The 27765-nt window shown below is 40.6% G+C and overlaps 1 protein-coding gene across 1 annotated transcript; it reads left to right on the forward strand.

The window, feature by feature from the left end:
* The first annotated feature begins 1896 nt into the window (after positions 1 to 1896).
* Positions 1897 to 27757, forward strand: LOC139367064 (myosin-7-like). The gene is made up of 40 exons (XM_071105037.1): positions 1897 to 1939; positions 2067 to 2114; positions 3541 to 3749; positions 4060 to 4203; positions 4295 to 4451; positions 4535 to 4562; positions 4654 to 4759; positions 5215 to 5307; positions 5707 to 5770; positions 5858 to 5956; positions 6318 to 6421; positions 6508 to 6646; positions 6761 to 6879; positions 7286 to 7435; positions 7533 to 7703; positions 7873 to 8182; positions 8296 to 8369; positions 8532 to 8737; positions 8837 to 8960; positions 9893 to 10029; positions 10120 to 10375; positions 10619 to 10861; positions 10949 to 11125; positions 11236 to 11381; positions 11460 to 11550; positions 11643 to 12032; positions 12112 to 12238; positions 12337 to 12455; positions 12544 to 12740; positions 12905 to 13088; positions 19375 to 19540; positions 19639 to 19763; positions 19849 to 20157; positions 20271 to 20474; positions 20830 to 21126; positions 21271 to 21375; positions 23070 to 23165; positions 23279 to 23413; positions 27212 to 27260; positions 27636 to 27757. Exons 3-39 carry the CDS (start codon positions 3549 to 3551, stop codon positions 27230 to 27232), a joined length of 5814 nt encoding a protein of 1937 aa, XP_070961138.1. The 5' UTR covers positions 1897 to 1939; positions 2067 to 2114; positions 3541 to 3548; the 3' UTR covers positions 27233 to 27260; positions 27636 to 27757.
* Positions 27758 to 27765: the final 8 nt, after the last annotated feature.

Consider the following 27765-nt stretch of genomic DNA (forward strand, 5'->3'; position numbering starts at 1 on the left):
ATCATGCTGTGGGGATGTTTTTCAGCGGCAGGGACTGGGAGACTGGGAGGATCGAGGGAAAGATGAACAGAGCAAAGTACAGAGAGATCCTTGATGAAAACCTGCTCACCTTCCAACAGGACAACGTCCCTAACCATACAGCCAAGACAACGCAGGAGTGGCTTCGAGACAAGCCTCTGAATGTCCTTGAATGCCCCAGCCAGAGCCCGGACTTGAACCCAATCGAACATCTCTGGAGAGACCTGAAAATAACTGTGCAGCGACGCTCCCCATCCAACCTGACAGAGCTTGAGAGGATCTGCAGAGAAGGGACAAATGGGAGGTGTGCCAAGCTTGTAGCGTCATACCCAAGAAGACTCGAGGCTGTAATCGCTGCCAAAGGTGCTTCAACAAAGTACTGATTCAATTTAATTTGCAAAAATGTCTAAAAAGCTGTTTTTGCAATGTCATTATGGGTTTTTGTGTGTAGATTGATGAGGGGAAAAAAAACAATTTAATCCATTTTAGAATAAAGCTGTAACGTAACAAAATGTATAAAGTTCAAGGGGTCTGAATACTTTCCGAATGCACTGTAATCTGAAACACAACCAAAACAAACAGAAAATGCATACAAGTTTTATATTTACAAGCATGATGTAGTCATTGCGTGCTAGGAATATGGGATCGAATATGGGACCAAATACAAAACCTTGACTACTATAATAAACATATAAGTGAATTTGTCCAAATACTTATGACCAATGCGGGGACTAGATACATAAAGTGATTTAATTTCTAAACGGTAAAATAGATATGTATGAAAATACCCTTAAATAGAAGTTTACATTCTGTACTGTCGCATCATTTTAAAGATTTTATCCCAAATCCAAAAATGTAAAGTTTTCGCTTCACTGGAGTGTAGGTTCATGCAGGTGTTTTTAAAAATTGAAATCTACAAATGTTTCCCCTCCACTCACATATTAACACACACCCACGACAGCTGGGAATTCGACCCTTAACAGTGTCATTGAGTAGCATGTGATATTTTCAGCTCTGGAAGCTGATTAGTTAACATCACTGCTGAAAGGAGACCCAAGGTGTTAAGTTGTAAGGCACCTATGTCCCCTGCAGAGGTCTTTAAGGAGGGGAACTCTCTCTGGCGATGACAACTACTTATTATCACCTTGTTGACGGCTTGTAGACAGCTTTACACTAATGCATTGACAGCTATCTCGACCTTTAAGAGAGTGTTACTACAAATCAAAGCCCGTATGCCCCTTGGCTCAAGTCCTTATTAAGCATCCTACACAGGTTACTCTTAACCCATTAGATTACACAGGTTATTATAACTTTTTCAAGAGGAAAGTGCTGAGGAAATGTAATCACGTCTCTATGACTGCGCGAATGTCCTTGAGATTCTCTATGCTCACCTTCAGTGAACATTAGAGGAGTCAAACTTATTCCAAACATCTCTGATGAATAAATAATATGTGATTAAGTAGGTCAATGATCATCTAACTGCATTATGCTGTACATCCAATTACACACCATTAAAATCCATACAAATGTAAATGACCAGCTGAATACAGGTTATGAAATTAAATTAGGATATTTTAACTTATTTTTCCTCATTTTGGGACTAATGGTACTGTAAAGACCTGCTGCTTGCTATTGTCGATCCAAACTACCTCACAATAACAAACTCAGAAGTAAAACAACATGGGTAATGCTTTCAATGCATCCTCTGTCCACCCTGGAATAGCCTGTTACAACGAGCCTGATAGGTCAAAGAGGTATACACCTCTAGCCCCAAATACAGATCTTTTGAAATAAGCAGTCTAATTTATGTCATGACATAGCCCATCTCCATATACGGCTGAGTAACACTCTTTATAAAGAGTGATGGATACCAGGGGGAGACAGACCAGGGTGAGACACAAGGACACAGGACATCCTGAAGGTAAGCATATAGAGGCAGTCTGCTGAGGAGGGCAAAGATAATCATTATACGACCTAACAATAGTCATAACCACACATAGCTGGTCAGTTGACTGATATTTGTATTTGTATGTCTATTTCCTTTTCAGTATAAATTATTTCCATCAAAACGTATCCAAAAGGATAACCAACAACTGGTAAGAATCATAATCTTGTAAAAAAAAATTGGTTCTACAAGATGCCTCCTAATGGTTTGAGTGAAGTCTTCAAATGTGTTTCATGAAAAGTATAACAGCTTGCCACATTTGTAATGCAAACATGTTGGTGTCTGAACACATCAATCTAGTCAACCTTCACAGATGTACAGACTTTTGTTGATGAGTTTTCCTGCAATGCACGAAATGCAGATGATCTTCGTGATTTATATAATTTAACTGAAAACTCACACGAACAGACGGTTATATAAACAGTACTTTCATGTAGCCTACATTTGGCCAGCTAACAGCCTAACCACTGAACAAGCAACATTATGGACTAATCATTAAACTCCTGTTGCTACAGGATTATTTTGCGGTCTGTGACAATAGAGGTGAAATTAAGATCCTACATCTGTATATACTGTATAATATATCTCTCCTGTAAAGTAATTGGTTTCATCACTAACACACGCGGTAAATATCAGCTACAGTGGACGTAGCTACTTTTGGCCTGCTGTGAAAGTCACATGATTTTGTTTATTTACAATGTGCTATTGGTTGGCTAACCTTGACATTGTTCAGATAAACTCTTATTAATCTGACTCTAAATCTGGTAGCCTACTGCTGTTCTGCCTTGACCCTCATGTCTATTTTAGGCTTATATTTTAAAGTTCTATTGTTCTGCCATGACCATTATGCTATGATACAATATATTACTCATATACAGTACACCTGTATACATACAGTAGTGATACTAGTATACAATTTTCCAATTAACTTAGGTCTTTGGTGGAAAATGTTTGGGATCAAATGTTTGATTTACATTATGCATTCCAAAAATGGTACCAGAGAATTGAAATACAGCCCTGGTGCCCTAAAGTTGTTGATGTATTTAATATTCTTTAATATTAGTGCTTTACACTGATATTAGATTATTACCACAATATGCACGGTTCCCTTTGTCATTTACAGAATAAAATGTCAAACTATCAAAATATGGTTGATATTGTAAAAAATACTGTAAAGTATGAAGATCTAAATGGTTGTTCTTTCTTAAGTTTGAGAAACATTTATCATGATAATCCTGGCATACAACACAACATGGCAACAGTGAGAGGACAGCCACATGTAAATCGGGAAGTTATGCTACATCTGCTTCTACATATGCATTGCTTGCTGTTTGGGTTTTTTGGCTGGGTTTCTGTATAGCACTTTGTGACATCGGCTGATGTAAAAAGGGCTTTATAAATACATGTGACTGATAATTGAACCTAACAATTATATATACACACATACCTGTATAGATTTAAGAATGGGGGATGCGTTGATGGCAGAGTTTGGGACTTCATTAACTCAAACCTTTAACTGTAATGTATGTAATATGTACATACTGTACGTATTCAATGCTCTGTTCCTGCCTTTACAGAATTAAGAATGGGGGACAGTTTGATGGCAGAGTTTGGCGTCGCAGCTTCCTTTCTGCGTAAATCTGACAAGGAGCGTATGGAATGCCAGACTAGACCCTTTGACATAAAGAGAGAGTGCTATGTGCCTGACCCTGAGGTAGAATACGTCAAGGCCATAATCACCAGCAGAGATGGGGCTAAAGTCACCGCTGATACTGAGTTTGGAAAGGTAAATATTTTGGTGAAGAACATTTCTGGAAAATCACGACGATAACTACCACTACGGTAACTCCATGATTGATGAACTATTAGTTATAAACTGAATTGAGTTATGTGCTTTTTAAAATTACATTTTTTCTCACAAGAGAAAATGAAAAAGCCGAATCATAACATGAGATCTTTAACTTTCATGCAAATCAGGCATTACATGTAAATGTATAATTTGCAAAAATTCAACACTGTGTGTAATCAATCTCAAGTTAGGATTTGTCTCTACACCTTAAAATGTAACAAAAAAGTTGAACTTGCTATTCTTTCAGACTGTTACTGTGAAGGAGGATGATGTCCACCCCCAGAACCCGCCAAAGTTTGATAAAATTGAGGACATGGCGATGTTCACCTTCCTGCACGAGCCCGCTGTGCTGTTTAACCTCAAAGAGCGTTACGCAGCCTGGATGATCTACGTAAGTAATGACCTGTCTGCTAATATCTCCATTAAATCAATCATTCATTCAAATGAATTAAACTAAATATGCATCCCCTTGTCTTCCACAGACCTACTCAGGACTGTTCTGTGTCACTGTCAACCCATACAAGTGGCTGCCAGTGTACGATCAGTCTGTTGTCAATGCATACAGAGGCAAGAAGAGGAGTGAAGCCCCACCTCACATCTTCTCCATTTCTGACAATGCTTACCAGTACATGTTGTCAGGTAAAATACAACTTTCATTTACATTAACATGAAAAATTACATTTGGGAAAATGACAAATTTACTGTCTGTTTTCTTTCAACAGACAGGGAAAATCAGTCTGTCCTTATCACGTAAGTACATCAACCCAATGCTGATTTGATTTGAGGCTATTTAAAATTCAGATAAATCCTGAGACATTAACATTTGTATTTTCAATTCCAGTGGAGAATCCGGTGCTGGAAAGACTGTTAACACCAAGAGAGTCATCCAGTACTTCGCCAGCATTGCTGCTGTTAGTGGAAAGAAAAGTGTATCAGAAGAAAAAAAGGTCAAATAGAATGCAAATGTGGAATACCGCTACTGCTAAATCATGTCCCACACAAAACATTTTTTATTTTATATTCATTTTTAATAATAATAATTGGGGATTGTTTTCAGTGTAGACTTAAATGACTAAAACCAGATATAAAGTATTGAGAAAAGATAATGGAGCATAATATTTTTCAATATGATCATCTTTGAGAACTAACAATCACTCAAATAAAAACTACAGTCAGGGAGAACCTAAAATTCCCAAATTGTCATGGCATGTGGCCCCCATTGATTGTCATGGCAAAATGTATAGAATTGCAGAATATTTACTTTGAAACTCTAAAACTGCATAATTTTCCACACCAGCAACATTCTTCATGGTTGAATGAGCATATGTTGATGAAAAAAATGTTTTAGTTCATAAAGATCTTTATTGCAGCATTTTAACACTGTGTGGTTGTTGGGTTGTAGGGGACCCTGGAGGATCAAATCATCCAGGCCAATCCTGCCCTGGAGGCTTTTGGTAATGCCAAGACCATCAGGAATGACAACTCCTCCCGATTCGTAAGTTTGGTCTTGTTTGTTTGTCAAATATCATTCAAATCTTATCATACATGGTCATCTTATCTGTTATTGTCTGTGTTTGAATGTTATTATAATCTGAATTTGATTAGGATATAATTAGTAGATGTCATGACGTCAGCTAAACTTCCTCAGGTTCATCAGCTAATCTTTTGGGACTGTATGTGTGCAACAGTATTTGTTTTCTTTTAAATACTTTCAGTATTGAGTTTGCCTAGAGAACCAGATAGGTGGAATTTAAACTTGTAGGACTATTCCATCAGTTCCATTACACCATGCAAGCTCAATCATGTGCACTTAAGGTATTCAAAAAGAAAACAAATACTACTTGAACTCTGATCTAATGTGATTATTAATTTCTGCTTTGACAATAACTTACAGGGTAAATTCATCCGAATTCATTTTGGAGTCACTGGGAAGCTTTCATCTGCTGACATTGAGACTTGTGAGTACAACACTCAATTTGCCCAGGCTTGAACAGATCTATTTGACAGGAAACATTCATATCAAAAGCACTTTCCATACTGATCAGATCTTCTGGAGAAGTCACGTGTCACTTTCCAGCTCAAGGCTGAGAGAGACTATCACATCTTCTATCAGATCCTGTCCCAACAGAAACCAGAACTTCTGGGTGAGTATTAAAACATCAAACTGAATAGGGTTGAGGTCAATTCTGAAATCCAATTAAATTCTTATGACGCAGCACAGCCAGCCCAGGCAGTGTGTTACCCCTTTTCTCCCCACTGCAAAACTCATTTAAATGCTTATTAAGCACAAAACACAAATATTCAATGCACACAAAACAATTTCCAGCTGAAGTTTTTCCAAACTTGATGATGCCAAATTTGTAGTCCTGGCTATTTATAATATTACTTGTTTTTAAAACAATGCCAATTTTCTAATTCACACCTATCCAAATACTGAGTATATTATGTTATGACCTATACCACAGCATGAACACACATTAAACTGAGCTGTTGAATTCTTTTCAGAGATGCTACTCATCACAAGCAATCCCTATGACTATGCCTTCATCTCCCAAGGAGAGATTGCTGTAACTTCCATTAATGATTCAGATGAGCTAATGGCTACTGATGTGAGTAATATATCTATATACTGTATATGCAATAATATTCCAACCCCTTCTGCAATGCAAAACAATTACCTTTCATTTGGGACTAGGATGCCTTTGATGTGCTGGGCTTCTCCCAAGAGGAGAAGAATGGCATGTATAAGCTGGTTGGTGCAATCATGCACTACGGCAACATGAAGTTCAAGAATAAACAGCGGGAGGAGCAAGCAGAGGCAGATGGCACTGAGGGTGAGAGCTGAGGATTTAAAACCTCTCACTTCATTATGCAGTAGTATCTGAAAAATCTGAAAATCTAAAATCAGTTAGATTGCCTCTACCAATCATAAAACATTGCCTTTCTAGATCTTGACAAAGCTGCATATCTGATGTGTCTGAACTCTGCTGACCTGGTCAAGGGGCTGTGTAACCCAAGGGTCAAAGTAGGAAATGAGTGGGTCACCAAAGGTCAGAATGTCAACCAGGTGAGTCTCCCAAAAAATGAAATAATATTCAAAATAAATATTGTCTATGTTCATACCTGTAATTCCAGATTGAGCATGCTTTTTAGTCCAGAATGAGGCCGAGTGGCGCAGCGGTCTAAGGCACTGCATCTCAGTGCTTGAGGCGTCACTACTGACACCCTTGTTCAAATCCAGGCTGTATCACAACCGGCCATGATTGGGAGTCCCATAGAGCGGCATACAATTGGCACAGCGTCTTCCCGGTGAAGACCATCATTGTAATAATGTGTTCTTAACTGACTGGCCTAGTTAAATAAAGGTTTTACAAAAAAAAATCATATTTAATCTAATCTATGTCTAGGAAACTGTCCCTATGTGTTTATGTTGAGGCTATGTTTCGGTATTTTCTTTTCTCAATATTTTGTAGGTGTACTACTCTATTGGTGCACTGGCAAAGAAAATTTATGAGAACATGTTCCTTTGGATGGTGATAAGAATAAACCTTACTCTGGACACTAAGAACGCTCGTCAGCACTACATTGGTGTACTGGACATTGCTGGCTTTGAGATCTTTGAGGTGAGTGTTTGATGTAAATTTGATAAAAAGGACACGAAACAATTCATCTATAACATTACAGCTGACAAAATAAAGTAACTGTGAACTTCTATTTCAGTTCAACACCTTTGAGCAGCTGTGCATCAACTTCACTAATGAGAAGCTGCAGCAGTTCTTCAACCACCACATGTTTGTGCTGGAGCAGGAAGAGTATAAGAAAGAGGGCATCGTCTGGGAGTTCATTGACTTTGGCATGGACTTGGCTGCCTGCATTGACCTCATTGAAAGGGTTGGTATCTTCAGTTGTGCAGTAGTTTATATGATGTATCCTAAGTAATCTTTGAGATTTCAAACAGGGACGGTCTTCATAAATGTGCTTCAATGACAAATTATTCTGATATTTATTCACAATGCTTTGCTCTTAACATGAATTAATTTTCATTCATTCCTTCCACTAGCCCATGGGTATCATGTCCATCCTTGAAGAGGAGTGCATGTTCCCTAAGGCCAGTGATAATACATTCAAAGCTAAGCTGTATGATACGCATCTGGGCAAAAATGCATGCTTCCAGAAGCCTAGGATTGTTAAGGGTAAACCAGAGGCCCATTTCTCCATGGTTCACTATGCTGGCATTGTTGACTACAACATTGGTAACTGGCTGGTGAAGAACAAGGACCCCCTGAATGAGACTGTGGTCGGACTGTTCCAGAAGTCAAGTCTTAAGTTCCTGGCAAACCTGTTTGCAAACTATGCTGGTGCAGAAGGAGGTACTATGTGTTGATATCAGCAAAGACTACAACACACTCAAATAAATAACAATCCACAGTATATGATAGTAGTAATAATAATATATTTAAATAGTTATTTCATTATCATACAGCACCTGAAGAAAAAGCGGCTGGAGGAAAAAAGAAGAAAGGCTCTTCCTTCCAGACTGTGTCTGCATTGCACAGGGTAAATCTGAACTTAAATCAATATATTTCTAACTAACAAATGTATTATGTTTGCACTATTCTTGAGATGGATTGGCATGTTAGCATTAAATGCTATGGTGGCTCGTGAGGTACTTGGAGACTCATTCACTGATGGAAAATTCTACATTTGTCATACTGACAGGAGAACTTGGGTAAACTCATGACCAACTTGAGGTCTACTCACCCCCACTTTGTGCGTTGCATCATCCCCAATGAGACCAAGACTCCTGGGGCCATGGAGAATCCTCTGGTCATGCACCAGCTGCGCTGTAACGGTGTGCTGGAAGGCATCAGGATCTGCAGAAAGGGCTTCCCCAACAGAATCCTGTATGCTGACTTCAAACAAAGGCAAAAATAATTATTCATTTCCTTTCCTAAATAAATTCAACTGTTTACCTATTCAGGTGTTCCATTGTTAAAGATAATTGCTTTCTGATTTAAATTCAGATACCGCATCCTCAATCCAAATGCTATCCCTGAGGGTCAGTTCATGGACAACATGAAGGCATCAGAAAAACTGTTGGGCTCTTTGGATATTGACCACACCCAGTACAGATTAGGACACACGAAGGTAAATTATCTAATGGTGCGTTCGTAACCAAGTAGGAAGTGGGAATTTACCACATACGACTCAGAAATACGACTCAGAAATATGACCCAGAAATGTCCACTTGAATGCCCATCCAACTGGGAAATGACCTCAAACAGCACTATCAGACAAAACATTATTTATAAAAATAAATCTATTAATATGTTGAAAACCATACTTTTTTTAAACGAGCATGATAGCTTTACTTTTAGTTTATGGATTACGCAGCTTGTTGGCCATTAACCACTCGCTGTTTCTCATCGAGTTCAAATCACGTGAATGCATCCACCTGCTGGTATTTATGACTTCACAACTGGTAAATTCACACCTCCCACTTGGTAATGAAAGCAGCATAAATTGCAGGATGGAAAAGTAGCAGTAATTACGGGGTCTAAGCAGTATACTACCAATGCACCACCATCCAGCCAACCTGAACAATGCCTCTTAAAATAACTGCTAATATATAACTGTTCATTCTTACCTCATGTCATCTGTCTGTAGGGCAAATGGGTCAAGTCAAGAAATACACATTTATACTTGGTATATGTCCAAAATGTAGTAGATTCAGATCTACAGAAAGCAATTAAAAGCATAGTGGCCAAACCGTTTGAGATGGACTTTCTATTTTTAAAGACCTTAAAATGTAGTAACTCTTGGTCAACATGCTGGGTCTGAAGTTATAAAAACTTATGCTGATAACAGGAAAAATGGTGGTCAACTTGTGCCATTTCCTTACAGAAGCAAGAAATCAATCTAAACATGCAAGCAATCTAAACATGACTGCAAGCAATCTAAACATGACTGCCAAGTTTTGTAAATCTGGGGTACACCACATTCAGATGATTTAGAAAAATACAATCCTACCAAATACAAGAAGATCTAAGCACCACAGTATGGCCTTTGTGTATCATTAGGTGTTCTTCAAGGCTGGTCTCCTGGGCCTACTTGAGGAGATGAGAGACGATCGTCTCGCTCTTATCATCACTGCATTCCAGGCCAGATCACGTGGTCTACTTGCTAGAATTGAGTTCCAGAAAATGGTTGACCGCAGGTAGAAATTATATTAGATTAAACTTTTGCAGAGGATATGTTAGGGGTGAGGAACAGTTGTATTAACCATATTTTATAAATAATGTTGCAGGGATGCCTTGCTTGTGATCCAATGGAACATTCGTGCCTTCATGGGTGTCAAGAATTGGCCCTGGATGAAGCTGTACTTCAAGATCAAACCTCTGCTGAAGTCAGCAGAGACTGAGAAGGAGATGGCCAACATGAAGGAAGAATTCCTGAAGCTTAAAGAGGCTTATGCTAAATCTGAAGCTCGTAGAAAGGAGCTGGAAGAGAAGATGGTCTCCCTTCTCCAAGAGAAGAACGACCTGCAGCTCGCTGTCCAAACTGTGAGTAACATTAACTGCACTACAGTTACTTTGCTGCAGTCACATATTGGGTCAAAATGGCCTTACTAGTTAGGTTTAAGCTAAGAGCTAACAAGAGAAATGGAAAAACAGAGAGAAAGAGACATTATTTTCTAAATTTATACGGACAATCAGTGGAGAATTTGTCAATCATTTGTAGTGTCCAAATATTTTGCCTCCAAACAAACTTCTGAGCATTTGAGAATTTGATATACTTCTTGACAGCAAGAAGACACTATTGTTGATGCTGAAGAGAGATGTGAGGGTCTGATCAAAAGCAAAATCCAGCTTGAGGCCAAAGCAAAAGAGCTGACAGAACGACTGGAGGATGAGGAGGAGATGAATTCAGAGCTAACTGCTAAGAAGAGGAAGCTGGAGGATGAGTGTTCAGAACTCAAGAAGGACATTGATGATCTGGAGCTCACTCTGGCTAAAGTGGAGAAGGAAAAGCATGCCACAGAGAACAAGGTAATGGTTTATCTTTATTCTTGTGATGTTAAAATTCCAAATAAGTGGTTTGGATAAAAGTGTAATGACACTGTTCTGTTTCCGAAGGTTAAAAACCTTACTGAGGAGATGGCAGCTCTGGACGAAATCATTGCCAAGCTGACCAAGGAGAAGAAGGCTCTGCAAGAGGCTCATCAACAAACGCTGGATGACCTGCAGAGTGAGGAGGACAAAGTCAACACGCTGACCAAGGCCAAAGCCAAACTGGAACAGCAAGTTGATGATGTGAGTATCAAATAGTAATTCACAAAAAGTACAACAAAATTAGCAATATCCTAAAAATACGCTACAGTAAATTGCTGACTCCGAATGTTGTTTAATATATCCTTTATTAGCTTGAAGGGTCTCTGGAGCAAGAGAAGAAGGTGAGAATGGACCTTGAGAGAGCCAAGAGAAAGCTGGAGGGAGATTTAAAGTTGACCCAGGAGAGCCTAATGGACCTGGAGAATGACAAGCAGCAGCTGGAGGAGAGAATGAAGAAGTAAGATCCCACAAACCCACAAAATATCATGAATAGTTATTTTACAGAAAGTGCTCAAATGTGTTATTTACTTATCAGGAAGGACTTTGAGATGAGTCAACTCAACAGCAAGATTGAGGATGAGCAGGCTTTGGGTGCCCAGCTTCAGAAGAAACTGAAGGAGCTGCAGGTATTTCAATGGCATTGTTGAAAAGGGAATCTTTCTGTTAGATATGCTTATGTTCTCATCTCACCAGAACATTTGAAATCCTAACATTTCAGGCCCGCATTGAGGAATTAGAGGAAGAGCTGGAGGCTGAAAGAGCTGCCCGTGCCAAGGTGGAGAAACAGAGGGCAGACTTGGCCAGAGAGCTAGAAGAGATCAGTGAGAGGCTGGAGGAGGCTGGTGGAGCCACTGCTGCCCAGATTGAGATGAACAAGAAGAGGGAGGCTGAGTTCCAGAAGGTGCGCAGAGACCTTGAAGAGGCTACCCTGCAGCATGAGGCTACAGCTGCCACTCTGAGGAAGAAAAATGCTGACAGTGTAGCTGACCTGGGAGAACAGATTGACAACCTTCAGAGAGTGAAGCAGAAGCTGGAGAAAGAGAAGAGTGAGCTCAGGTTGGAGCTGGATGATGTGGTCTCCAACATGGAGCAGATGGTGAAGTCCAAAGTATGTGTTACCATTGATCAATCTATAAAATATATGCTTTTTGTCGCTGTTCTGTATTTCAAAAACAAATCTGTTTTAGACAAACTTCGAGAAAATGTGTCGCACTCTGGAGGACCAGATGAGTGAATACAGGACAAAAGCTGAGGAAGGACAGCGATCCATCAATGATTTTACCATGCAGAAAGCAAAGCTTCAAACTGAGAATGGTATATTAACAAAAAATCTGAACATTCACATGAACAGCCACAATAAATAACCAGATTAAGTAATATAATTTAAAATAATTTGAATTGCATGAAAACAGGTGAACTTGCTAGACAGTTGGAGGAGAAAGACTCTCTGGTCTCTCAACTGACCAGAGGTAAGCAGTCCAACGTTCAGCAGATTGAAGACCTAAAGAGACAATTGGAGGAGGAAGTCAAGGTATTTATACAAAGAATGCAGTGTCTCTTATCTAACTACATTCGTCTTCAGGCATAATCACAGATTATTTTTTAAATGTCCTTACCAGGCCAAGAACGCACTTGCCCATGCAGTGCAGTCTGCTCGCCATGACTCTGATCTGTTGAGGGAGCAGTATGAGGAGGAGCAGGAGGCCAAGTCTGAGCTGCAGCGTGGCATGTCCAAGGCTAATGCTGAGGTGGCTCAGTGGAGAACCAAGTATGAAACTGATGCCATCCAGAAGACTGAGGAGCTTGAGGACGCAAAGTAAGGATGTTTCATTACTTTCTCTTACTTTTCAGGCTATTGAACCTTGGCTGAAAGAGCGATACACAAATGTACATGATGAAGAATACATTGATTACCTGTTACACAACTATTATATATTAGACAGATGTTTAGAAATGTGTTTCTCATCTATGTCAATCTAGGAAGAAGCTGGCTCAGCGTCTGCAGGATGCAGAGGAAGCTGTGGAAGCTGTAAATGCTAAATGTTCATCTCTAGAGAAGACTAAACACAGACTCCAGAATGAGATTGAAGATCTCATGGTGGATGTGGAGAGATCTAATGCAGCTGCTGCCTCTCTGGACAAGAAGCAAAGGAACTTTGACAAGGTAAGAAAAACACGTACGGAATAGACAAGTCCTATTAGCCTTCATTATAGTACATGAGGGGCGGCAGTTAGCCTGGTGCAGTGGTTTTCAAATGGTAAATTTTTGGAACACTCACTTATAAACGTGTCCTTTGGAATGCACATGGAATTTTGACTTGGTGGTGCTTCCAGAAAGTATTCATACCACTTGATGTACTCCACATTTAGTTGTGTTACAGCCTGAATTCAAAAGGAATAAATAAAAAATATTTTAAAAATCACCCATCTACACACAATACCCCATAATAACAAAGTGAAAATGTCAAATCAAATCAAATTTCATTGGTCACATACACATATTTAGCAGATGTTATTGCAGGTATAGCGACATCCTCGTGTTCCTAGCTCCAACAGTGCAGAAATATCTAACAATTCACAATAATACATACAAATCTAAAAGTAAAATTATGGAATTAATATATAAATATTAGGACGAGCAATGTAGGAGTGGCATTGACTAAAATACAGTAGAAAAGAATACAGTATATACATATGAATGAGTAAAGCAGTATATAAACAATATTAAAGTGACTAGTGTTCCATCATTAAAGTGACCAGTGATTCCATGTGCATGTATATACTTTAGGGCAGCAGCCTCTAAGGTGCAGGGTTGAGTAACCAGGTGGTAGCCGGTTAGTGATGGCAATTTAATAATCTGATGGCCTTGAGATAGAAGCAGTTTTTCAGTCTCTCTGTCCCAGCTATGATGCACCTGTACTGACCTCGCCTTCTGGATGATAGCGGGGTGAACAGGCCGTGGCTTGGGTGGTTGATATCCTGGATTATCTGTTTGGCCTTCCTATGACATCGGGTGCTGTAGGTGTCCTGGTCAGGTAGTGTGCCACAGGTGATGCGTTGGGCAGACCGCACCACCCTCTGGAAAGCCCTGCGAGAGGTGCAGTTGCTAATACCAGGCAGTGAAACAGACTGACAGGATCCTCTCAATTGTGCATCTGTAACAAAAATTGAGATTCTTAGGGGCCAAGACACATTTCTTCAGCCTCATAAGGTTGAAGAGGTGTTGTTGTGCCTTATTCACCCCACTGTCTAATAACAAAGTGAAAACATGTTTCCAGAAATCTTTGCAAATGTATTGAAAATGAAATACAGTAATATCTCCTTTAAATAAGTATTTAGACCCTTGAGTCAATACCTTGTGGAAGTACCTTTGGCAGGGATTACAGCTGTGAGTCTTTCTGGGTAAGTCTAAGAGCTTTCCACACCTGGATAGTGCAACATTTGCCCATTAGTGTTTTAAAATTCTTCAAGCGCTGTCAATTCGTTGTTGATCATTGTGAGACAACCATTTTCAGGTCTTGCTATAGATTTTCAAGTTGATTTAAGTCAAAACTGTAACTCGGCCACTCTGGAACATTCACTGTCTTCTTGGTAAGCAACTCCACTGTAGATTTGGCTTTGTGTTTTATTAGCCTGCTGAAAGGAGAATTCATCTTCCTCTAGGATTTTGTCTGTGCTTAGTTCCAATTCATTTTTATCCCCCCAAAACCCCCCAGTCCTTAATGATTACAACCATATCCATAACATGATGCAGCCAGCACTTTGCTTGAAAATATGGAGAGTGGTACTCAGTAATGTGTTCTATTGGATTTGCCCTAAACATAACACTTCAGGAAAAAAAGTGAATTGCTTTGCCACATTTATTACAGTATTACTTTACTGCCTTGTTGCAAACAGGATGCATGTTTTGGAGTGTTTTATTCTGTACAGGCTTCCTTCTTTTCACTCTGCCAAATAAGTTAGTATTGTGGAGTAAGTACAATGTTGTTGATCCATTGTCAGTTTTCTCCTATCACAGCCGTTAAACTCTAACTGTTTTAAAGTCACCATTGGCCTCATGGTGAAATCCCTTAGCGGTTTCCTTCCTCTCAGGCAACTGCGTTAGGAAGGATGTCTGTATCTTTGTAGTGACTGGGTGTATTGATACACGTGAATAACTTCACCATGCTCAAAGAGATATTCGATGTCTGCTTTTTGTATTTGTAACCATCTACCAATGGGTGCCCTTCTTTGCGAGGCATTGGAAAACTTCCCTAGTCTTTGTGGTTGAATCGGATTGAAATTGACTGCTGCACCGAGGGACCTTACATATAATTGTATGTGTGGGGTAAAAAGATGAGGTAGTGATAAAAAATCCTGTTAAACACTATTATTGCACACAGGGTGATTCCATGCAACTTATTATGTGACTTGTTATGCACATTTTTACTCCTGAACTTATTTAGGCTTGCCATAACAAAGGGTTGAATACTTATTGACCCAAGACAGCTTTTAATTTCTAATGAATTTGTACAAATTTTGTGAAATATAATTCCACTTTGACAGTACGGGGCATTGTGTTTAGGCCAATTACAACAAAAAAAACAACCAAAAAATCGCAATTGAATCCACTTGAATTTCAAAGTCATTTGTATCATTTTACTTCGCCTTGTGAGAAACCATTAGCACAGGCAAGTTTGATTATGCTTAGCTGTGTATCAAAGCCTCTGCCATAGAAATAGGCAGAGTATAGTTTTGTATCTGTGGTTGCACCTTTACAATGCAGAAAAACTGTTCTACTCTCACCCAAACCAATTTTAATCTAAATACTTAATTTACAGAGAGAAACCAAATATTTATAGCATGGATTTGCTTGAAGCTCTTAAAGGGGTACATGCAAATTAATCATAATGAATAAGGGACTATGAAAATATATTAAATAAATACTATTTAATCTATAAAAACCTTTATCACAGAAAATAGATGATTAGTAGTATGGATCAGATGAGATGGAGGTCATTAATAGGGACATTTTTGTTGTGCTGCAGATTTTATGTACTGCACATTTATATTTTTACCCCCCTTTTCTCCCCAATTTTGTGTTATCCAATTGCGATCTTGTCTCATGGCTGCAACTCCCCAATGGGCTCAGGAGAGGCGACGGTAGAGTCATGCATCCTCTGAAACATAACCCGCCAAACAACGCTTCTTAACACCTGCTCTCTTAACCTGGAAGCCAGGGCCATCAAAGCCACCTCCTCCTCTCGTCCATGGTACGTCTTCAACAGGTTTATGTGATAGAGTTGGACCTTCTTCCTCCTGTCAGGTTGCTTGATGAGGTAATTGAACGGTGAGACCCTTTTCATTACCTCGTAGGGCCCCCTCCACTGCGCCAGCAAATGATGTTCGGCCGTGGGCACGAGCACCATCACTTTCTCTCCCACAGTGAACTCACGGGGAGTCGCAGACTTATCATAGGCCCGGCCTTGGGTCCTTTGTGCCTTCTCCATATGCTCCTTGACTATGGGCCACACTGCTGACAGGCGGTCTCTCATCAGGGTAATATGTTATATTGTGGATCGAAAGGGGCATGGTTGGGTCTCCTAGGTCTCCTTGGCTAAGTCGAGGATCCCTCGACAGGGTCTGCCATAGAGCAATTCAAACGGAGAGAATCCAGTGGATGCCTGGGGTACTTCTCGCAGGGCAAACATTAAGTGTGGGAGAAGCATGTCCCAGTTTTTCCCGTCTCGGGACACCACTCTTCTCAACATGCTATTAATCGATTTGTTCAAGCGTTCACACAACCCGTCTGTTTGAGGGTGGAATATGCTTGTACATATCTGTTGAACCTGATATAACCGACACAAGTCCTTCATCAACCGGGACATAAACGGGGTTCCCTGATCGGTTAAGATCGTCTTGGGGAGGCCCACACGAGAGAACATCATGAATAACTCCTTGGCAATTCCCATTGACAACATGTTACGCAGGGGTATGGCCTCCGGAAACTTGGTAGCGTAATCTATAACCACTAGGATGTACTCGTGTCCTCTGCCGGATTTTGGGAGGGGTCCTACGAGGTCCATAGCTATGCGTTCAAAGGGGGAGAGGAATCAAAGGGTTACGTAGGTGTGGCCATGGAGGCTGTACATTGACATTGATCACACGTCCTACAATACCTGGCCACATCCCGGGTGACCCGGGACCAATAGAATCTCTGCATGATTCTGTCAATAGTCTTGTCTCGTGCCAGGTGTCCTCCTAGGACGTGGGAATGGGCTAACTGTAGAACTGTATCCCTGTATGGTCTAGGCACCATTAGTAATTCCTGGTTTCCCCCCCTTCATCGTACGACCCAGTATAAGAGACCCCGCCTGATTGCATAGTAAGGAAGAGGGGGCTCACCTGATCCGTCGACGTTCCCCCCGTCGATCACCTTCACCTTCCTCATGGCCTCCCTTAGGTCTGGGTTTCTATGCTGCGAGGTGCCGAACTGTCCCTTTAATTCCTGGGGCAGGTCGACCTCGGTAGAGGGATGTGGAGGTTGTTCCCCATCCCCATCAGGGGTGACCGAGGAGAATCCCTTCCAGGTTCCCTCCTCGAATGGAGCTTAAAATATATCCCTTAGTGCCTGGTTGCTCCTTCCTTCCTGCGTTGTGTATAACCCTTCACAGGTGTCTTCATCGGTGGTTTCCTGGAATATCTGTCGTAAACGTTGGGTCGCTATTTCTTCCTCTGCTGCAGAGGACGAGGATGCGGCTATGTCTCCTTCTAGGACTACTACCTCGGGCTTGGATTTTCTCTTCTTTCCTGTCCCCCTTCTTCCCGTGCATAACGTCATCTGCCAAAGCTCCTTATATAGGGGACAGTCTCTCCCGATCAATAATGGCACCTTCAGCTGGGGCACTTTCCCTGCCCTGACTGTACACCTTCCTTTTGGAGTGAGAATAGGCAGATTCACAGTGGGGTAATAGTGGGTGTCTCCATGGATACAGGATACGGCTACTTTGTCTGGTAGCAGTGTTGCGGAGGTCACCATCCGCTCCTCTACTAACGTAACCATACTTCCCGAGTCGAGAATGGCTACCACATCTTGTCCTTCGACTCGAACCGGAATCTCTGGGGCTATTTCTGCTAACCAACAGTGTTGATCCTGCCCCCTCAAAACAGGATGTGTGGGGGTAGGCAGTGATGACTCCGTGACCATGGGCTCGTCCTTGCTAGGACATTGTGGGGCATAATGGTCGGGACACTGACATTTATAACACCGACCCTGCTGTGTGGTGGCTGACTTCTCCCACCTCCAGAGGGGGTTTGGACGTTTCGATGGCGGACGCGTCGGGGTGAGTCGTGGTAAGGGATTGGAAGAATCCTTCCATTCTTCCTTGTCACTTTTTAACAACTCCCCTGTAGACCGATGTTTCCACCGCCTGGGCTATGTCGTCAGCTGACAACGGGTTGGCTTGCCCCACAACCCTTTTTAAGTCACTGGGTAATTCCCTCAATATCTTGTCCACTACGAGGGTCTCTATTAAATGTCCTACTCCCTTTCTAGGTTCTATCCACTGTTTCGTCAGTCGTATTAATGCGAAGATCTGGGCACGGGCGGGTTGATCAGCTGTATAGGTCCATTGATGGAACTTTACGGCCCTACCTCTGGCAGTCAACTGGAACCGGGACAGGATCTCGGTTTTTAGTCACCCATAGTCCGCAGCTTCGCAGGAATCCAGGTCAAAATAGGCTTCCTGAGCCACCCTGGTAAAAAGAGGGTCTAATGCGCTCGCCCATTCTGTGGGCGGCCACTCTTCCAAGGTGGCCGTCCTTTCGAAGGTCATGAGGAAGGCCTCAATATCATCCTCCTTGGAGAGACGAGGTAAGATGGCGTGAGCAGCCGCTCTTAGCTTATTTCTTGTAACTACCCATCCCGGATCCGGGAGCGTTGACATCAACTACAGTAATTAGCATAACGCAACGGACAAAAAACGGACAAAAAATATTTTCTAGAAAATATTAATATTCATGAAATATAGTGAAACACAGCTTAGCCTTTTGTTAATCACCCTGTCATCTCAGATTTTGAAATTATGCTTTAAAGCCAAAGCAAGACAAGCATTTGTGTAAGTTTATCGATAGCCTAGCATAGCATTATGCCTAGCTAGCAGCAGGCAACCTGGTCACCAAAATCAGAAAAGCAATCAAATTAAATCGTTTGGGCTATGTCGTCGGCTGACAACCTTCCAGAGATAGTTTTTCCCCCCTCTCTGCTGGTTCCATACTCTCTCTTATAGGGGAAGGAGAATATGTCATTAGTACCGTCAGCTGTGCTTAATTGCTTCTGGTTACCATGTCTCCCATGCCTTGTTGGGCTACTATCCGTGAGCCGAGCCTGCCCTCTCGTGGTCCTTCCACATATATTTTATCTTAATCATACACTGTATTCAAACCACTTAAAACACCTGTATGACTTTCAGGTCCTAGCTGAGTGGAAGCAGAAGTTTGAGGAGTCTCAGACTGAGCTGGAGAGCTCCCAGAAAGAGGCCAGATCTCTCAGCACTGAGCTCTTCAAACTCAAGAACTCTTATGAGGAGTCTCTGGATCATCTTGAGACCATGAAGAGGGAGAACAAGAACCTCCAAGGTCAGAGCATAAGAATTAATAGCCTATAAAACTTAGTCAATAAAATATCAATATGTTATAGAGAAAAGATTCTGATGTACAACTATATTTTTCCACAGAGGAAATTTCTGACCTGACTGAGCAGCTTGGTGAAGGAGGAAAGAGCATCCATGAACTGGAGAAGATCCGTAAACAGCTGGAGCAGGAGAAGTCTGAGATACAGTCTGCTCTAGAGGAAGCTGAGGTGAGAATAGATAACATTTACAGATAGTGAAAGTACCAACATTTAATTAAGATTTTACAAACAATGGGTGGCTGTGTTCTCATAGGCCTCCCTAGAGCATGAGGAAGGGAAGATCCTGAGAGCTCAGCTGGAGTTCAATCAGGTGAAAGCTGACATTGAACGGAAGCTGGTAGAGAAGGATGAGGAAATGGAGATGAATAAGAGGAACCAGCAGAGAGTTGTGGATACCCTGCAAAGCTCCCTGGAGTCAGAGACTCGCAGCAGGAATGAAGCTCTCAGGCTGAAGAAGAAGATGGAGGGAGATCTCAATGAGATGGAGATCCAGCTCAGCCAGGCCAACAGGCAGGCATCAGAGGCCCAGAAGCAACTTAAGGGTCTCCATTCCCATCTGAAGGTATTACTTCCACACCACTGAATTAAAAACATTGCTTGTGCATTCAGAAAAAGAAAAACCACACTGTGAAACAATACACATAAATATAGTCAAATCATTGATTCTTTCTACAGGATTCTCAACTGCAGTTGGATGATGCTCTTCGTAGCAATGATGACCTGAAGGAGAACATTGCCATTGTGGAGAGACGGAACAACCTGATGCAGGCTGAACTGGATGAGCTGAGAGCCCTGGTGGAGCAGACTGAGAGAGGCCGCAAACTGGCTGAGCAGGAACTGCTGGATGTTAGTGAGAGAGTTCAGCTGCTCCACTCACAGGTAAGTCAGTAATACATAACAATTTGTGTTCTCCTTAACGATGGAATCCTTAATGGTGAAACTGACACGCCTGTTTGCGATATTACAACAACAAAGTAGTTACTGCAAATGAAAAACACTTTTTTCCCTTTGGACGTCATTGCAAGCACGATAATACAGCAGAAAATGTACTGTACCATGTTGTGCAACGCTCCTCACCTCTGCTTTGTCAACAAAACAAAACAAGCTGGAGCAGCTTGGACGGACAGTGCCACTGTTTCCCCTACTACTGATTCCATCTTTAAATGTCTGCTACTTGAGGTACGTATAGGTAATATAAACATCATTTGTCATATATATATATATATGTGTGTAGAACACCAGCCTACTGAGCCAGAAGAAGAAGCTAGAGAGCGACACATCCCAGCTTCAGAATGAAGTGGAGGAGGCTGTGCAGGAGTGTAGAAATGCTGAGGAAAAGGCCAAGAAGGCCATTACTGATGCTGCCATGATGGCAGAAGAGCTGAAGAAGGAGCAGGACACCAGTGCTCACCTGGAGCGCATGAAAAAGAACATGGAGCAGACCATCAAGGACCTGCAGCACCGCCTGGATGAAGCTGAACAAATCGCCATGAAGGGTGGCAAGAAGCAGATCCAGAAGCTGGAGGCCAGAGTAAGTGTCTAAGCGGCATTCTCTTCTATTAATTCAACTTCACAATTCATATTTATAGTCATATTTGTAGTTATAAAATTAAAAGTAGTGGTTACTATCAAAATAAATGTAAATGTTGTGTTAACATCGATCATATCTTTCTAGGTGAGAGAGCTAGAGACTGAAGTGGAACTAGAGCAAAGGAGGAGCAGTGATTCTGTGAAAGGAGTCCGTAAATATGAGAGACGCGTCAAGGAGCTCACATACCAGGTACATTATATACTTTAATTTGACACAATTGCATTAACATGCTCAGAATGAAATGTAAGATATACAGTGCCTTGCGAAAGTATTCGGCCCCCTTGAACTTTGCGACCTTTTGCCACATTTCAGGCTTCAAACATAAAGATATAAAACTGTATTTTTTTGTGAAGAATCAACAACAAGTGGGACACAATCATGAAGTGGAACGACATTTATTGGATATTTCAAACTTTTTTAACAAATCAAAAACTGAAAAATTGGGCGTGCAAAATTATTCAGCCCCCTTAAGTTAATACTTTGTAGCGCCACCTTTTGCTGCGATTACAGCTGTAAGTCGCTTGGGGTATGTCTCTATCAGTTTTGCACATCGAGAGACTGAAATTGCAAAACAGCTCGAGCTCAGTGAGGTTGGATGGAGAGCATTTGTGAACAGCAGTTTTCAGTTCTTTCCACAGATTCTCGATTGGATTCAGGTCTGGACTTTGACTTGGCCATTCTAACACTTGGATATGTTTATTTTTGAACCATTCCATTGTAGATTTTGCTTTATGTTTTGGATCATTGTCTTTTTGGAAGACAAATCTCCGTCCCAGTCTCAGGTCTTTTGCAGACTCCATCAGGTTTTCTTCCAGAATGGTCCTGTATTTGGCTCCATCCATCTTCCCATCAATTTTAACCATCTTCCCTGTCCCTGCTGAAGAAAAGCAGGCCCAAACCATGATGCTGCCACCACCATGTTTGACAGTGGGGATGGTGTGTTCAGCTGTGTTGCTTTTACGCCAAACATAACATTTTGCATTGTTGCCAAAAATATCAATTTTGGTTTCATCTGACCAGAGCACCTTCTTCCACATGTTTGGTGTGTCTCCCAGGTGGCTTGTGGCAAACTTTAAACGACACTTTTTATGGATATCTTTAAGAAATGGCTTTCTTCTTGCCACTCTTCCATAAAGGCCAGATTTGTGCAATATACGACTGATTGAGTCTCCCACCTCAGCTGTAGATCTCTGCAGTTCATCCAGAGTGATCATGGGCCTCTTGGCTGCATCTCTGATCAGTCTTCTCCTTGTATGAGCTGAAGGTTTAGATGGACGGCCAGGTCTTGGTAGATTTGCAGTGGTCTGATACTCCTTCCATTTCAATATTATCGCTTGCACAGTGCTCCTTGGGATGTTTAAAGCTTGGGAAATCTTTTTGTATCCAAATCCGGCTTTAAACTTCTTCACAGCAGTATCTCGGACCTGCCTGGTGTGTTCCTTGTTCTTCATGATGCTCTCTGCACTTTTAACGGACCTCTGAGACTATCAGAGTGCAGGTGCATTTATACGGAGACTTGATTACACACAGGTGGATTGTATTTATCATCATTAGTCATTTAGGTCAACATTGGATCATTCAGAGATCCTCACTGAACTTCTGGAGAGAGTTTGCTGCACTGAAAGTAAAGGGGCTGAATAATTTTGCACGCCCAATTTTTCAGTTTTTGATTTGTTAAAAAAGTTTGAAATATCCAATAAATGTCGTTCCACTTCATGATTGTGTCCCACTTGTTGTTGATTCCTCACAAAAAATACAGTTTTATATCTTTATGTTTGAAGCCTGAAATGTGGCAAAAGGTCGCAAAGTTCAAGGGGGCCGAATACTTTCGCAAGGCACTGTATCTACAGCATTACTATTTATTCCCTTCTTTTTGTGTGCAGACTGAGGAAGACCGTAAGAATTTGAGCCGCCTGCAGGACCTGGTGGACAAACTGCAGCTGAAGGTCAAATCCTACAAGAGAACTTCAGAGGAGGCTGTAAGTAACCTTCTATCATCCAACTGATGCATCTGTGTTTCATCCAACTGATGCATCATTTTCTAATTGTTTTATTTGCTAGAAATTTAAATCGTATTTAAAAATTTTCACAGGAGGAACAAGCCAATTCCAATTTGGGCAAGTTCCGTAAGATTCAGCATGAACTGGATGAGGCAGAAGAGAGGGCTGATATTGCTGAGTCTCAGGTCAATAAGATGAGAGCCAAGAGTCGTGATGCTGGCTCCAAGGTCAGTAAAGTTACTTTATCAAGAATCCTAAAGGATAATTTGCAGACTTCCCTTGTTCTGTCATGTCCTTGCAGAAGTATTCATACCCCTTGGATTTCTTCACAGTTTATTGTGTTACAAAGTGGAAGTAAAATAAATACAACTGTAATTTTCTGTCAACAATCTAAACAAAATACACATACAATCTACACATGCTCTGTAATGTCAAAGATGAATAGAAATGTAAGTGTTCAGCTCCCTGAGTCAATAAATATTTGGTAGCGATTACAGCTGACAGTCTTCTTGCGTAAGTATTTAAGAGCTTTACACACCTGGGTTGTGCAATATTAGCCCATTATTCTGTTATTCTGTTTATAATTATTCAAGTTCTGTCAAGATGTTGAGGATCAAGGCTAGACAGCTATTTTAAAGTCTTGCCATACATGTTCAAGACTATTTAAGTCAAAAAAGCAGGTTTACCTCTAGGATTTTGCCTGTGCTTAGCTCAATCCCTTATTCTTTATATCTTGAAAAATGACCCACTATTTGCCGATGTCAAGCATACTCATACCATAATGCAGCCACCACAATGCTTGAAAATAAAAAAGGAGGCAGTTACTCCGTGATGTGTTGTATTTGCCCCAATCATAAGGCTTTACATTTGGGAAAAAAAGTATATTCCTTTGCTGTGTTTTTTTGTAGAATAAATTTTATTCTGTATATTTGTATTTTTCTTTTAAGTCATTATTGTGGATTCACTACAATGTTGTTGATCCATCCTCAGTTTTTTTTAAACACAGATGGCCAAATGGGGACACCCCTGAGCAGTTTCATTCCTGTCCTGCAGCTCAGTTCAGAAGGACGACTGCATCTTTGATGTGTATGGGTGGTTTAATACATAATCCATGGCAAAAAATATTAACTTGACCATGCTTAAAGAGATATTCAATGTCTGATTTGTTATTGTTACCCATTACCAATCACTGCCCTTCTTTATGAAAAAAGCTAAAAGCTCCATGGTCTTTGTAGTTAAATCTGTGCTTGAAATTCAATACTTGACTTAGGGACCTTACGGGGGATAGAGGAATAGAGGAAGGATTAGTCATAAAAAAAACGTCCATGTGATTTGTTAAGACAAATTTTACTCCTGAATTTATTTAGGCTTGCCTAAACAAAGGGGCTGAATATTTATGCAGCGACTATAATTTAGCTATCCAATTTGTATTAATCTTTAAAAAAAGTTGTTTTCTTCACTTTGACATCAGAGCATTTTGAGTAGATTGTTGACAAAAATCTAATTTAATCCCACTGTGACACAATAACATGTGAAGAAATCGAAGGGGTATGAATAATTTTGGAAGGCACTGTAGATGAAAAAGCCTCAACTTTGAAAACCATTAAGGCATATTTAATCAACTTGCTATTCATATTATCATTATATACAGTTGAAGTCGGAGGTTTACATACACCTTAGCCAAATACATTTAAACTCAGTTTTTCACAATTCCTGACATTTAATCCTAGTAAAAGTCCCTGTCTTAGGTCAGTTAGGATCACCACTTGATTTTAAGAACTTGAAATGTCAGAATAATAGTAGAGAGAATTATTTATTTCAGCGTGTATTTCTTTCATTACACCCAGTGGGTCAGACATTTACATACACTCAATTAGTATTTGGTAGCATTGCCTTTACAATGTTTAACTTAGGTCAAATGTTTCGGGTAGCCTTCCACAAGCTTCCCACAATAAGTTGGGTGAATTTTGGCCCATTCCTTCTGACAGAGCTGGAGTAACCGAGTCAGATTTGTAGGCCTCCTTGCTCACACACAATTTTTCAGTTCTGCCCACAAATGTTCTATAGGATTGAGGTCCGGGCTTTGTGATGGCCACTCCAATACCTTGACTTTGTTGTCCTTATGCCATTTTGCCACAACTTTGGAAGTATGCTTGGGTTCATTGTCCATTTGGAAGACCCATTTGCGACCTAGCTTTAACTTTCTAACTGATATCTTGAGATGTTGCTTCAATATATCCACATAATTTTCCTCCCTCATGATGGCATCTATTTTGTGAAGTGCACCAGTCCTGCACCCCCTGCAGTAAAGCACCCCTGCAACATGATGCTGCCACCACGTGCTTCACGGTTGGGTTTGGCTTGCAAGCCTCCCCTTTTTCCTCCAAACATAACAATGATCATTACGGTCAAACAGTTCTATTTTTTGTTTCATCAGACCAGAGGACATTTCTCTAAAAAGTGCGATCTTTGTCCCCATGCGCAGTTGCAAACCGTAGTCGGGCTTTTCTATGGCGGTTTTGGAGCAGTGGCTTCTTCGTGGCTGAGCGGCCTTTCAGGTTATGTCGATATAGGATTCATTTTACTGTGGATAAAGATACTTTTATACCTGTTTCCTCCATCTTCACAAGGTCCTTTGCTGTTGTTCTGGGATTGATTTGCACTTTTCGCAACAAAGTACATTAATCTCTAGGAGACAGAACACATCTCCTTCCTGAGCAGTATGACGGCTGCGTGGTCCCATGGTGTTTATACTTGCGTACTATTGTTTGTACAGATGAACGTGGTGCCTTCGGGCGTTTGGAAATTGCTCCCAAGGATGAACCAGAATTTTTTTCTGAGGTCTTGGCTGATTTCTTTTGATTTTCCCATGATGTCAAGCAAAGAGTTTGAAGGTAGGCCTTGAATTACATCCACAGGTGCACCTCCAATTGGCTCAAATTATGTCAATTAGCCTATCAGAAGCTACTGAAGCCATGACATCATTTTCTGGAATTTTTCAAGCTGTTTAAAGGCACAGTCAACTTAGTGTATGTAAAGTTCTGACCTACTGGAATTGTGATGCAGTGAATTATAAGTGAAATAATCTGTCTGTAAACAATTGTTGGAAAAATGACTTGTGTCGTGCACAAAGTACCTGTCCTAACTGACTTGCCAACACTATAGTTTGTTAACAAGACATTTGTGGAGTGATTGAAAAACAAGTTTTAATGACTCCAACCGAAGTGTATGTAAACTTCGGACTTCAACTGTATATATTGTTATTCATAATTGATAACAATGCATGTTTATTCATTTGCTGCCATCTATTGTGTTCTGAAACTATACAGGACAAGATCAAGGGACATTTTGATTGAATGCCAATAATCAAAATGGCGTCATGGATTTATTTTCCATTAACATGTTGGCTAAATCATTGTATTTAAAATATAGACAAATTATATCAATAATACCTCAGGCGAGGACCAACATAGCTGATAATGATTTTTGATTGGAGTTCCCTTTTTTAAACTGCATTGTTGGTTAGGGGCTCGTAAGTAAGCATTTCACTGTCAGGTCTACCTGTTGTATTCGGCGCATGTGTCTAATACAATTTGGCTTGGTTCGATAATTCCCTCGACGCTGTTGCTTTGAGGATATATCGGGGTTAGAATTGGGGCTAAATCTAGAATCGTTTCTGATTGCTCATTGAATCTGTGCGGCAAACAGCTTTAACATTTGTAACTCATTTCTGTAATACTGTAGTTGAAGAGAAAAATATGACTGTTTATTGAATGCTTTAATTGGACGTTATTGCGACAAACATTTTGTAAAAGCTTAGTGTTGGCTATTACACAGTAAAGAGAATCAGATACGTTTACTATCTGTATGGGACAGCATGATGCTCATTGTGTACCATAATTCACATACCTGTTGAAGTTTCCCATCATCTATTTTAAGGACACAGTAAATGGCAGTATAAAATGTTTTCCTTTACACAGTAGAATTACAATGTTCTCATAATCCACCCATCTTCTCTGTCACAGAAAGGAAAGGATGAGGAGTGAGGCCAAGAGTTGTGATGCTGGCTCGCAGGTTAGTTATTTCAATCAGATTCATTATATTGGTTATAATTTGTAAATTCCCTCATGTATTACAACAGCCTCTACCTCAATAGCTCTGTAAGTATTTGATGTCCAACAGCCATACTATTATTCATGACATATTCTTTATATATTGTATAGGACAGGATCAAATATGAATTGGAATATTGTTCACAAACATTATTTCAAAAGCATATCTTGGTTTCAGTGGTCACTTTCTGTGCTATGGCAAGCAAAAATGTTTTAATAAATGATTTATTGGAACAGTTAATGGAAATATTTACATGAAGAACAGTACTTAATAAGACATTTTTCAGAAAATACAGAAGGACATTTTCTCAACCTTTATTTATCTTCTTTGTCACAGAAAGGACATGATGAAGAGTGAAGCTCTCGGATGGACCTTTCTGAAAACCTATTGATTGTAGTGCTTTAGTCTTTCTTTATTCTCCATGCAACATGAGAAGAATAAAGTCAATTTAAATAGCCCACTCTGT

The sequence above is a fragment of the Oncorhynchus clarkii genome, chromosome 15 (assembly GCF_045791955.1).
Source record: "Oncorhynchus clarkii lewisi isolate Uvic-CL-2024 chromosome 15, UVic_Ocla_1.0, whole genome shotgun sequence".
Lineage (NCBI taxonomy): Eukaryota > Metazoa > Chordata > Actinopteri > Salmoniformes > Salmonidae > Oncorhynchus > Oncorhynchus clarkii.